Source organism: Mastomys coucha, unplaced genomic scaffold (genome assembly GCF_008632895.1).
Source record: "Mastomys coucha isolate ucsf_1 unplaced genomic scaffold, UCSF_Mcou_1 pScaffold22, whole genome shotgun sequence".
In the NCBI taxonomy this organism is placed as follows: Eukaryota; Metazoa; Chordata; class Mammalia; order Rodentia; family Muridae; genus Mastomys; species Mastomys coucha.
Window position 1 is genome coordinate 175,146,030 of NW_022196905.1, and position 13,212 is coordinate 175,159,241.

The 13,212-nt window shown below is 46.1% G+C and overlaps 1 protein-coding gene across 1 annotated transcript in view; it reads right to left on the reverse strand.

The window, feature by feature from the left end:
- Positions 1-10,483, reverse strand: part of Leprotl1 (leptin receptor overlapping transcript like 1) — an 11,037-nt gene extending 554 nt beyond the window's left edge. The window contains exons 1-4 of the mRNA XM_031339528.1: positions 10,353-10,483; positions 4,294-4,369; positions 2,726-2,912; positions 1-1,697 (exon numbers count right to left, since the gene is read on the reverse strand). The exon at positions 1-1,697 is cut by the window's left edge and continues 554 nt beyond it. Coding sequence (XP_031195388.1) covers positions 1,581-1,697; positions 2,726-2,912; positions 4,294-4,369; positions 10,353-10,368 — 396 coding nt within the window. The 5' untranslated portion in view covers positions 10,369-10,483 and the 3' untranslated portion in view covers positions 1-1,580. The remainder of the gene's footprint in view (positions 1,698-2,725; positions 2,913-4,293; positions 4,370-10,352) is intronic.
- Between the last annotated feature and the right edge of the window lie 2,729 nt (positions 10,484-13,212).

Here is a 13,212-nt window from a genome sequence, read left to right on the forward strand (position 1 = left end):
TTTTTTTGAGAAATAAACTGTAGGAAAAAAACAACAACAAAAGACAGTTGCCATGGTTACTCATTTTCAGCTAAAGGCAGAACACTTCTTTTTATATAAGCACACTGGAAAAACATACAAATGTCCTCACAAAATACTTACTACTGGATCAATGAGAACATTTTCATAATCAGCTTTCGGGTGAAGTACTGAAAATTGAAGATGCAAATGACTGCTCCGAGTCGGTCATTCCTGGTCACCGAGAGGTTTTTGGTCAGGTCTGTATTTGGAGCTGTGACACAGCTGGATTTGGCTACTCTATATTAATTCATACAATAAATACCTTAGTCACAATAGCAGATTCATCACGATGAAACCAAACCCCAGACAACTGAGAGGTTGACAGCAGACCTGCCTTAAGTGGTCTTAAAGTACATACGCTAAAAGGTTGGGCGACGACTCTTGCCGTGGTCTAAGTCCTACAACTGTTCCTTCCTGGATCACCTGCTAGACTAACAAGTCACTTGTGAATCACGTCAAGGCCTTGTGGGGGAGGGGCGCTCTGCATGTATGGTGCAGCAGTTTCCTAGTAGTCAAACATTTCTAAACGTTATTAAACTATATTTGAAAAGTTCTTTTACTTAATATATACAATGTACAAAATAAGTTAAAAGGAGGAAGCAGAGGGGAAGTTTTTGAGTATCTATACTGCAAACACACGACTGTCCCATGCATGTCCCTTTCGTCCTTCAAACCATGAGAGGTGACAGAGCTCAGAGCTGTCACTAGAGATGGAAACAGTACGCAGGCAGTGGAAGGCCAATGCTGCTGCTTTGCACGCAGCAACCCGCTTGCTATGACCATAACAAACACGGATATAAACTGGATCCCCAAACTCATTTTTACACTTGTACCTTAAAGTTTAACATAAATTCTTCCAACAATTGAGGAGAAAAGCACTCTTTTATAGCAATTCCACAAAATAATTTTCAATTCACAAAACACCTGTCCACTAGTAAAACCAGCAACCCTTATGGAGGGCGTGGGCAGTATTAGTCGGCCCCCCTGAGGTATAAATGCAGCTATCTTTGCACTGAGTAAATAGTAGATAAGGTATGGCAACACTCTGAATGTTTGCGTTCACCTGGAGTGATGTCATCCTGAATGAAAACTTATGCATGTATACTTTTCTATAATGGAGACTAACTGATTTTTAGAGAAAATATGTCTTTTAGTCCATAATACAGCCAGAGTTCTGAATTCCTGAACCAATGCAAATGGTTATTACATCTTAAAAATCTGTAACATTGCATACTGATTTTAAAACAACTGAACAGGGAAAACAGGTAAGTATTTTAGATTCAGCAGGACACCATGGAAAGCATAGTCTAGAGAAGTGGGAAACCAGCCAAGCTTTTCCAAAAGAGAAAATCCTTTTAATCTTCAGCAAGTCCCCGTGGAAACAGTAGGCGTACAACAGTGAGGAGGGAGCCCCTCGGACCCCCCAGAGGCTCGCCAACAACCCAGCATCACGGCCCCTCTCCTGTGCACGGACGGCCAGCAGACGACAGAAGTCCATGTGACTACAGTTCAGCAGCTCCTCACCACTGCTGCCAGCTGAAGTCATCATTGCTCCCAAAGACCAGGAAGAAGCCTAGAATAGTCGCGAAGATGACTGTGTTCCCAGTGAGAACAAGTGCGCAAGCTCCCCACTCAATCTACGGCAGATAGAGAGACAAAGTCAGCAGGCGCTCGAAGCCAGCAAAGGCACCGAGGAGCAAATCAATGTTCTGCGCATCAGTCAATCACGATCTTAAGTACTGTGGCTTGGGATGACCTTCACAGTACAACACGCCATACCCTTTATGTGTTTTTATTTGCCACTGATTGAAAAGTAGAGAGTTAGGAGGTGACAATCATTCTGGAACAAGCTCAGCTTGCAGGATGACCGTTGTAGCTTCCTTTGGCTCTGTCTGCAGTTCTGACGGTCCATCCCCGGGTCCTGTGTGCCTACGATACAACCTGCCCCTGCATCCCTAGCACCGCAGGGATTTTATAATTACTGCTTACAAAGGAAGTTACTCTTAGTGAGTCTAACATCTTGTTTGGAGCAAAAGTTGAACTCTAAGTACCAGTGAGAGAAACATACCTGTGCTTTCTCTGATGGGGGCAGAGGGTACAACTGCCCACACCACACTTGAAGTGTGGCTAGTCTCTGCCTTTCTCCCCACCTTTCCAGAGCTGGAGGTGACTCTGGGTGCAAGTCTGCCCTTTGTCCTCTTTCACTTTCCTAGCCTCAGGGGATAAACTGACTTCTCGCACATCTACGCTTTAGGTCAGTGGTTTCCAACCAGGTGGCATATCAGCTACCCTATAATATCAGATATCTACATTATGATTCATAAGCAAATTACAGTTAGGAAGTAGCAACAAAATATTTTTATGGTTGGGGTCACCACAACATGAGGAACTGTGTTACAGGGTTGCAGCACTGGGAAGGTTGAGAGCCACTGGTTTAGGTTTTACAGGGCCAGCTGAAGATGCACAGCGTAGTTACTGTGGCCTCTGTGCTGCGGAGCCCAGCCATGTCCCCAACAGTCTCAGCCTCACAGCAAGAACAGATGTTAAGCGAGGCTTTAATCTGTCCTCTACAGCCTAATGTCTCTCACCTCTCTTTTACATAACAAAACACTTAAGAAAAGCATGAACAGTGTGGTATAAAAGCATTCAGAGGATGGCAACTCACCAGATGTGCTCTGGCAAACACAACAGGGAGTCCAAAAGCTGAGACGACGATGCCTGTGGTGAGGAATATGGCGAGCTCCTTACAAGCGTTGCTCATGGCATCCGTGTCGTCCACTAACCTTCTGGCTATGCAGTACGGGATAGGTGAGAGGATATAAAAGAAGAGAACGAAGAGGGGCCAGTATTGGCTGAAAAAGAAAGCAGCGGAGTCAGGCGGTGCAGTCAGCAGTCTCACTTTCCAACACACTAACCATGCTCTTATTGAAATCTAAGTATAGGACGTAACAGAAGACAGTATTGAGAACCATAGTTTTTAGTCTGTTGGTAACTGTGCTCCACCGATGTCACTTTCTGTCGGGGGAAGCTCTGTGAAGGGGACAGGGAACCTCCGTCTACCTCTCTGTTCTTTCTGTCGGGGGAAGCTGTGTGAGGGGACAGGGAACCTCTGTCTACCTCTCTGTTACGGTTTCAACAGCTTAATTAAGTACACAGTGGAGACTCGTTAGAGCTGGTATGCTTTCTTTTTTTTAAAAAAAGACTTTTTCCCTTTTTGTTTTCATTTTCCCCTGGGTCTTGGGATTTGAACTCATATCCTTATGTCTCTATTGCAAGTGCTCTATCCACTACACCATCTCTTGCCCCATAATTTAGCTTTGGATGGGCATTTATGACGCTATCATCAGTTTTTCCATCCTGCTATAATATATATTATATATAAAATATTATATATTTTGCTATTATTTTCATTTTGCTATTTACTCGGCGCCGGTGAACAGAAATATTCTTACCCAACTACGTGTTTCATTGCAAGCATTTGTGAGTAGATTTGGATGAGGATTTCTAAGAAGAGGAGGGCCAGGTGGAGGAACTACAAGATACAGGCAAACTAGTTCCGAGAAACGGCGCCTCCTCCCTTTCTAAACCCCTGGCTCCACCTGTTCCCCGCCTGTGGGCACCCAGCAGTGCCAGCCCACTTCCTTTATCTTTCCAGTAGATCTCAGGTCGTGTTGAGTGGGATTCAGTACGATTTCACGTGCTTATTAGCAGCACAATTCTCTCTGTGACTTGTGGTCCACTTCTATTCATTTGTCTTTTGAAAACTAAGTTCCTTAAATATTAAGTTAAAAAGTTTTCTGTGCTGGGCACAGTGGTGAATACCAGGAACTCTGGGACTTGAGACGCTGGAGCAAGCTGACTGTGTGTGAGGCCAGCCTGGGCTACCCAGTGAGACAATGTCTCACTAGAAAGTTCTCCCCATTCTAGGGACAGCAACTCCCTACAGCTGTGTTCAGCAGCTGCCTGTGTTATCTTCTGTCAAGGATGCTTTAGCTTCTGTTGGAGGACTATCGACAGACAGCGGGACTGAGTTTCTGCTATGGCAGGTCACAGTCAAAACTCTCTCTGCCTTAGTATTCTAGTATCCTTACAAATAAACTTAAGTGATGATGATGTGTTAGGGTAAATGAACATTTCTCTGCATTTCTTGTATAGTAGAAAACAGAGCATGTCAAAAGCTTCAGTATAAGAATTTTATCTTTAAACATTCAAAAAGAAAAGAAAATGGCGTACTTGTATATCGGAAGGGCACATCCAAGCATCAAGAACATCAGCCCGATTGCTCCTCCAAACGACAAACTAATTAAAGCTGCAAAACAAACAAAAGCCCCAGAGATCAATCAGTTAGGACGCCATAGTGCTGTCTCGGTTCATGTGCACACCAGTCGGAGCAGGACCTAGAATTCCAGAAGTGAGAAACTCCACCTCCCCTCAAAATTCAAGTTGTTAAAAGTGAATCATCCCGCATTGGGAGTAGCAGCTCATGCCTGTTAATCTCAGCACTCAAGAGGCTGAGGCAGGAGGATCAATACAAACTAAAGATCAGTTTGAGCTATAGGGTAAGACCCAATCTCAAAAAGCAAAACAAAATGTGAACTGTCTTCAAAACTGTCAATTACACAGTTTCAGAATAAGTTTCTATGGCATCTCCAAAACAGAACTCGTGTCAGAGGTTGAAAACCCTCCTTAACCCCTGGAAAGGCTCTGAAATCTGTGATGTCAGCCAGGCCTGCTGACATGCGCCCTCTAATCCCATCTCTAGGGAGGCAGAGGCAGGCGGTTCTCTGGCCTACACAGTGAGTTCCAGGCTAGCCAGGGATACACAGTGAAACCTTGTGTGGAGCAAGTGCTCTGCATCCCAAATATCTTTTATTTACATTCAAATACTCGTAAACCCGAGGAAATCCACACGCTGATCACATTTGGTTCCGATGGCTCCCAATAGGGAGCACGTAACCCGTGCAGCAGTCTTGACCTGCTAACACACACCACATACCAATTACTGGTTCCATTTCTCAGAACTCTTAAGGCACAGAGAGTCGATGTCCTCTCTCTCCATACATGAGTGAAGCACTAAGCTGATGACCCAAGGCCAGTGCAATTCCTGGAATCCACATAGAAGTGACAGGAGAAAATCACTTGAAATTGTCTTCAGACCTCCATGCCCAGCACACAATAACACTCAATATTCCCACAAAAGGGGAAGGGAGAAGGAGCAGAAAAGCCTCACCGAAACAGAAACAAAAAGCACAAAACTGAAAGGAAAGCTGCCGAGAGTTTGTGTAGTTTATGTTTTTGTTTTTTAAAAATTAATTTTAGACAGGGTCCCAACGTGTAGCTGGACTTTGCTATGTAGACCAGGTTGGCCTCAAACTCACATATATCCAACCTGCCTCTGCAGTACATGCCACCATGCCTGCCTGCCTTGTTATCATTTTTTAAGGAAATGAAAGAGATTTACTGTACCGACTTCACAGTATCGACCTGCCTGTAGTTATTGTTAGTCTTTCAACAGTTTACAGAAGCACAGTGGCTTTGTTCCCCACTCCCTAAAGTCTAGGAGAGCTGTAGGGTGACAGTGCAGCCTGGTGTGGCCCTGGTATCGCTGTCTTACCACAGCACAGAAGGAAGATGCCTCCTACCATAAAATTCTCCCCAGAAGCTCCCTGGACGTGGCTGGTGTAATTCAAACTGAGAAACAACCTTATTATGTATATAATCAATGAGCTAGATATCAACCAAAAGAAACGTGATCAATTTGACTTCCACACAGCCCTGTTGGTAAGATTTGTTACATTTGTAATTTAGATTTATTTGTTTCGGGTGTGTGCATGTGGAGGTCAGAGCATCATGACTTGCAGGAGGTGTTCTCTTCCCCCATGTGGGTTCTGGGGGCTGAACCCGGGTCATCAGGCTTAGTTAGCGGCAAGCACACTTCTTTACTCACTAAGCCCCTTCACCGGCTTTTAAAAACCTGCTATGGTCTAACCTTAACAGAAAAGTTAAAACCCAAAGGTATGTGAAGATCTAAAATTTACCAGGTTAAAAAAACCATCAGCACACAAACCAAAATTAGTGTGGCAGGAGTCAGACGTTGCCTAATACTGCTGACAAGATGGCCTCTGACACTGTCATGGCAGGCTGGGTGTCCGCTGGAGTGCTGAATACAAGAGTCAGTCAGGCCACCACGAACACAACCTACTTAATGTCATTAGAGTTTATATTTCCAGGAACATTGGGGGAAAGTGGAGGGGATGTTTATTTCCTTTTAAACAGCAAACAGAGCACTCGAGGCTTACAGGGTATGCAGTAATCACAGGGGAACTCGGAGCTTCCCTCTTATCCCTCATGGTCCTGTCTACAGCCCTTGACTCCGCCACACAGGCAATAGCTGTAACGTCCTACATTGCCCTCTCTCCTGCTCTGGAAACCAGCAGCTGCGTCACCTACAGGGCTTCCGTGCACGTGTATCAATCACCCTGCCGCAGTTTCTCATTCATATGAAATACTGATTGAAGCCAAATACACAGCAGAGACTGGGGACCCAGCAGAGATCTCACTGGCTCCCTCAAGATCCAACCTTCCTTCCCTGCTCTGCCTCTCTTCCAGCTAGGACTCTCTCTTCAGATGTCAATGCAAGCCATCTGTTCCTCACAGGCACATCACCTCTGCCACTGTAGTTATTACTGTTATGGAGTGGCTAGGGACCAGCTCAGGGGAACAATGCTTGCCCCTTGTGCTGGAGGCTCTGGGTTCAACCCCCACTAGTTGTATGTATTTACCCACACAACAAATACACTGAACACTGAATGTGTGCCGCATGGTTCCTGCTTCTGAAGACAGAGCAACGGGGAGGAAAGAAAAATCAAAACTTTTACCTTTATGGCGCTCACGTTCTAGTGGCAGCATAAAAACAGCTCTTTAAAGTTATCACATTTTATTTACTGCATGCTATCTGTGTGCACAAGCTGAAGAGCCATCTTGCTAGCCTATAAAATAATAAAACAAGGACTGGGTGTGGCCGTGTACTCTGGGAGGTGGGAGCAGGGAGGACCAGGAGTTTAAGACCAGCTTTGGCTATATACTGAACTGGAGTTTAAGGCTAGCCTAGGCTACTTGAGACCCTGTCTCAAAAACACGCAAGCAAGCAAACAAGCAAACAGACATGTAAACTAAGGCTGCAGCAGCTGTGAGGCTGCAGAGAGCGCTCCTGAGGCGCCGCCTTCGGCCTGCTCACTGAGAGTGCTCCTGAGGCGCCTTCAGCCTGTTCGCTGAGCACTTTCACTTTCTTAACTGCCTTTTGTTCCCAGAACAGGATTTATGTCCATGGACCTTATTTACGGTCTCTCGAAAAGATGGGAACCCTTTAAGAATGAATTTTCTAACCTCAGAATTTTGTGTAGGGCCTGGCATACAGTAGGTGCTCAATAAACACTTAACAAGGGAATTACTGAGAAAGTGAGCTGGAACATTCTGTTTGTTCCGTAAACATGAATTCTGATGAGACTTAAAGGACAGATGTCCAGTGCTGACCACAAGCAGTAGGGTAAGGGGTGGGAACTGACCACAAGCAGGTAGGGTAAGGGGTGGGAGTGCAGGTTCCTGACAAGAGGTCTCTGATGGGGCAGCAACTGGAGGACAGCCAAGGAATGCAGGAAGAGGTGCAGGTGTGTGCCGGCCTTCAACTGCAACTGCATGCAGCTCCTTGCCCGGTCACCATAGCTGCAATTCTAAATTGGTTCCGAAACATCTTTCCTTTCCAAATGGTCTGCTTCTGACACCCGTGCCACAGCCGAAACGCTCAGTAACAAAGAATGAGCATAGCCTGGAGGTGGCATGGCAACAGCATTGTGTCCCCTACTGCCCACTAACTAGTTACCTTTACGTAACTCGGTTCTTCCTTTTATAAATGAGAAAGACTGCCAGGAGGTGGTGATGCACACTCACTCAGGAGGAAGGCAGAGGCAGGTTGAGTTTGAGGGTCAGCCTGGTCTATAGAGTGAGTTCCAGGATAGTCAGTAATACAACAACAACATCAAACAAACAAACAAGAGAGAGAGAGAGAGAGAGAGAGAAAGAGAGAGAGAGAGAGATATTGATTGATTGAATTGACTGCATCCTTGTAAGAAGGCTGAGGCAAGTGGAATGTGGGTTCCAAGTTAGCCTGGACTGCATAATGCTCAAAAAAGCAAATGCACAAGTTTAATAATACAAGTTAACTTAAAAAGCTTTAAAAAAAAAAATCAAGAAACCAAAAGATAAGGTTCTGGCATTGAAACACATTTAAAACTCGAGCTTTTAGCTGGGCAGTGGTGGTGTACGCCTTTAATCCCAGCAGAAGCAGGAGGATTTCTCAGTTCGAGGCCAGCCTGTTCTACAGAGTGAGTTCCAGGACAGCCAGGGCTACACAGAGAAACCCTGTCTCGAAAAACAAAAAACAAAACAAAACAAAATAAAACACCCCAAACTCTCAGGCTTTTAACTACTGAGCTGGAGTTACAGGCTTTTGTGAGCTGCTGGGTGGGGATGCTCAGATCTTGGACATGAGCTCTCAGTCTCTTCTGTTAACTGCTGAGCCATCTCTCCAGCCCATAAAATTACTAATGTGTTTATTTATACAAGATCCAATTCCTTTCAAGTACTCACTTAAGAAAAAGCGAGCCGCATCGAAGTGTTTGGGGAATGGAGATACCCTGGGGTCATAGTTCCATGCGTTCCACACTCAGTATTTAAAAGATGTTCAAAACCATCTGCATGTGACATCTCAGCTCTTAAGTCATCACAGATAAAAGCTGACACACGCGTAAATAAACTGCTCCATAGTGCTCCCCAAACCAGTAATGTCTCTTTAGTCTTGTCTGGCAGCTAGGTGGCTTATTTTATATAAATGGTGTCTTAAGTGGCACACCAGTAAGGTAAGGATTCATACAGTAATTGACTGATGCAACATTTGGAAAATGAAATGGAGAGGAGTGTGGTTTCTACTCCCGAGCCTCTGGGCCAGGGATGGAATAGCCCAATTACCTAGCGAAAATTCTCTAAGGATGACCGTTCTGGGTCTAAAGACAGAGGCGCAGCGGTCAAGGTCCTTAGCCCGGGAGCTAGCAGAAAATATAACTTATCACAAAGTAACATGCAGCTGGCTCAAGAAATCTGTAATGGTCTCTACAGCAGTACTCCTTAACATAAGGGCAACATAAAGGCCAACAGGAAGAAGTACCTTGATAAGCAATCCGTAACTTTAAATGCCATTGAAATCTTTAAAAAGTAAAATTCCTCCCCTCCGCCCCCCTTTCCCCCAGTCACTGTCACCAGATTAACATTACCCAGATTTGGAGAACCATAAAACTGTTTTCTTTTTTAAAGACTCCCTCATTAACGACAGTAGGAGGAAGAGGGACACTGGCAACATCCAAAGGAAACCACAGCACTTTACAATAACTTCCATCCACATTTGAAAGGGTCTATTATAGCTCAAAAAGAGATCTGAAAGTGTCCTAGTTGCTCAGATGACAAGGTTCTATATGAGGAAAAAAAAATATTTTTTAGGCACCGAAAATAAACGAGACACCAGAAAAATGTGACTCAGGGAAAAAGCTCAACCAAAGTCGCCCTTATCAGCGAGGTGGAAGCACCACTCTCCAACTGTTTTTACTCTCAACTAGGTTATCTCTTCTACAAAGCAGGTCAAGAAATCAAAGAGATCCGCAGATAAGTAAATACAAAACTTTGTTTCTAACCCCAGGGGCAAGACTACTGAGCACCGTTCCCTCTCTTCAAAGAACCCAACATCTCGTCTCTCTAAAGAAAACACACGAATAGCCAAGTAACCTTTCATCAAGGTGTTCGTTACCTTTTTTTTTTTTTTTTTTTTTTTAAAGAAATCACAACTAAAAAGTGTCAACGTGCACTTGTGGGGGGCTGCGGGGGAAGGAAGCCAGGAGCACTCTGGGTTAGCATCCGGGCTCAGAGGCACCGTACAAACACCAAAGATGCATTCGATTTAGAGGCAGGGAAAACTGGTGCACTGGGATCCCGGGAGCGGATGCAGAGCCCAGGTTTCGGAGAGGACCGCGTTCGTGCCTTGGGTTGGAAACCACACAGGTTGGCCGGGCCGGGCATCCCTCCGGATCGCAGGGTGCAAACTCGCGCAGAACGCGTCCGTGGCCGGGTTGCCCGGTTCTGGTCCAGGGGCGGAGCGCCACGGCCGGAGGAGCCGGGCTGGGTCGTCCCCACGCCGCCCCGCCCCATCCCCGCGGCCCCGGCCCCGCAGCCCCGCGACCCAGGCCCACCTTTGATGCCCGCCATGGTGGTGACGTCGCTCTTGGCTCCACGACCCGGGCGGTGGCCCGGAGACCCGAGACGCGCGGCGGCGGCCAGACAACACCCGGAAGTGCACGCCGCTGCACTTCCGCCGGCGGCTCGCGCGGGGGCGTGGGGGCGCGCGAGGCCGGCCCGGCCTCCTTCCTTCGCGGGTGCCGGGCCAGCCGGGACGTGCGGGGCAGGTCCGTGGTTCCCGTCAGGCCCCGGAGGCAGCACCGGCCCGAAGGCAGTCCCCGCGGCCTCGCGGCCTCGGGAAGAGGAAGGAGGTCGTGATCTTGGCGGGGTCGTATCACTTTCTGCACCGCGAGCCCATTTCTCCTCCCACCACCCAGTCAGTCCGCGACACGGGAAATGGGTGGCCTCGGCTTCTCCCCTTGGGTTCTTACACGGATCTGGATCTCATGAGATTCCCACCTCCATCCCCCTAAGGGCTCAACGAGTCTTGGATGGGAACGTAAAGATGCATCCTCTTGGGAGTCTGAGGGCTTTTCGGTCTTCTTGGTGATAAAAGGGGTAGGGGGCGGGGGCGCCCCGCAGAGATCCGATGTATTTATGTAAGTTTCCCACATAGCATATGCTGGGGAACGGGGTAGGCATTGGGATGAGCGAAACGAGGCGTAGTTTCTGCCCTCGGGTTGTTGGCAGACTAGAAAGAGAGAATTCGCAAAAGAGAGCAAAAGTGCGACGAAGAGAATGGCTAGCAAGAGGGATCCACACTCCAAAATATACCCCTGGGGCGGAAAGATGACTTTAGCTGAAGTCAATTTAAAAAAGAGAGAAATTGCCTGCGCTCCTTCTCTGTACAAAAGCTGGCCGTGTTAGTTTCTCCTTGTAAAGGTAGCTGGAGCTTCCTTTCCTGTGTTCCAGGAAAAGATATTTGCAACACAAAATTTCCCATTTGTAAATATTTTCATTTCTGAGGAAGAAACAGATGTCTCTGTAAGCAGCCGCAATTGGAGTTTGTAGAAATGTTACAGAAATAGCCTTTATCTCCCTTAGTTTCCCCTTGAAAGCCCAAATTTCTTCCATCTAGTTGCTTTCCCACAATGTATTGCCTCTTGTTAAAATGTCTTATAGGCTTCCAGACCTAGCCGGTTGGGTTTTCCCTTATTCGAATTTGGAGCCTTGCTAGGCCTGTGAAATACACTTTTCCCTTTAAATTGGCTTTACAGCTGCTAATATGTCCGTCTCCCCTGTTGAAGCTGAGAAGGCAGAGACAACCTCTATCCTAGAAAGATCTAGGAAATAGAAGATGTGGGAAATAGTCCTTTGGTTTGATCTGACAGAATTCTCTAGACAACCTCTATCCTAGAAAGATCTAGGAAATAGAAGATGTGGGAAATAGTCCTTTGGTTTGATCTGACAGAATTCTCTTAATGGAAAAACAAAGCTGGGTTGTTTTTGTGTGTGTGTGTTGGGGGATGGGTGGAGCATGCTTCCCCCAACCCCCAACAAATGGAACAGGGGGCTTGGAAAGCTGGAGAGAGGAGAAGCCAATGGGTTGGTTCAAGGGTTGGTCAGGGTTGTAGGCCCTATCCAAGAAGTTTTGGAATTTGTACCTACATGGACTGAAAGGGAGTCACCCTATAGGCTAGTTGGGCGAGAACTGAAACTGGGAGCCTGGAGAGCAGGGGCATCTGAAGATCATTTCAGGGAAACCAGGCCCAGGAATTCATGGGGCAGGAAAGACTGGGAAAGAATGTATCTCTTGCCTGAACCTCATAAAGTTTTGGATATTTAACAATGAGATGGCCTGGCTCTATACCAGCCTATCACAGGATTCCTGGTGTGTGTGTCAAGGACCAACACCTGACTATATCCCACTGTTGACCCAGCTGCCTCTCCACCTCTTCATTTGTTGGGACCTGGGCCTGATTCTCCACTCCCTGCTCTGGATCCTGCTTGCCTTGTTCACATTGTAGCTAATTTCTGCAGCTTCATTCTCAAACCCGATTTCCTCTGGCACCTGTCTGGCTCATTGTTTAGCAATCCAAACTCAGTCCACTCCTGAAACCTCTTGAACTTTGCTTCAACCTCTTTAACATGTATTCATCCTGTAACCCATGCCTATGTATACAGACGCATAAGTGTATTACTAGTATGTTGTGTGATATTTGGGTTAACATTAGTAATTAAGATTGGAATAAAGAAGGCTAGAGAAATGGCTCAGAGGTTAAGAGCACTGTCTACTCTTCTGAAGGTCCTGAGGTCAAATCCCAACAACTACATGGCGGCTCACAATCATTTGTAATGAAATCTGATGCCCTTCTCTGGTGTGTCTGAAGACAGCTACAGTGTGCTTACATATAACAATAAATAAATCTTTAAAAAAAGAAAGGTTGGAATAAAGAACTTGAATTTACCTAGTCCAAGATACCAAGGCAGGAAGATTTTATAGTAAATTACTGCCATTAGAATCACTAAACTTGGGCTGGAGAGATAGCTGACTGGTTAAAAGCACTGGCTGATCTTCCAGAGGACACAGCTTCACGTCACAGCATCCACATGGTAGCCCCCAACTATCTGTAGGTCCAGTGCCAGGGGGTCTGACATCCTCACACAGACATACATGTAGGCAAAACACCAATGTACAAAAATCATTTTTAGAAAATCACTAAGCTTTGGGATTTTATTATTATTCAATAAATTATGACATTTCCACATTGTAGAAAGACCTCAGAATGCTCATGTTTCTGGTGTTGTATGCTCCAGACATAAAATTGTGGAAACGTCAGTGAATCTGTCTCAGATGTCACCAGGATGCCTGTCCTCCTTTCATTCTGTGTTGTTCTGTCCTTGAGAGCAGGAACTTGCATATTGCTGACTGTG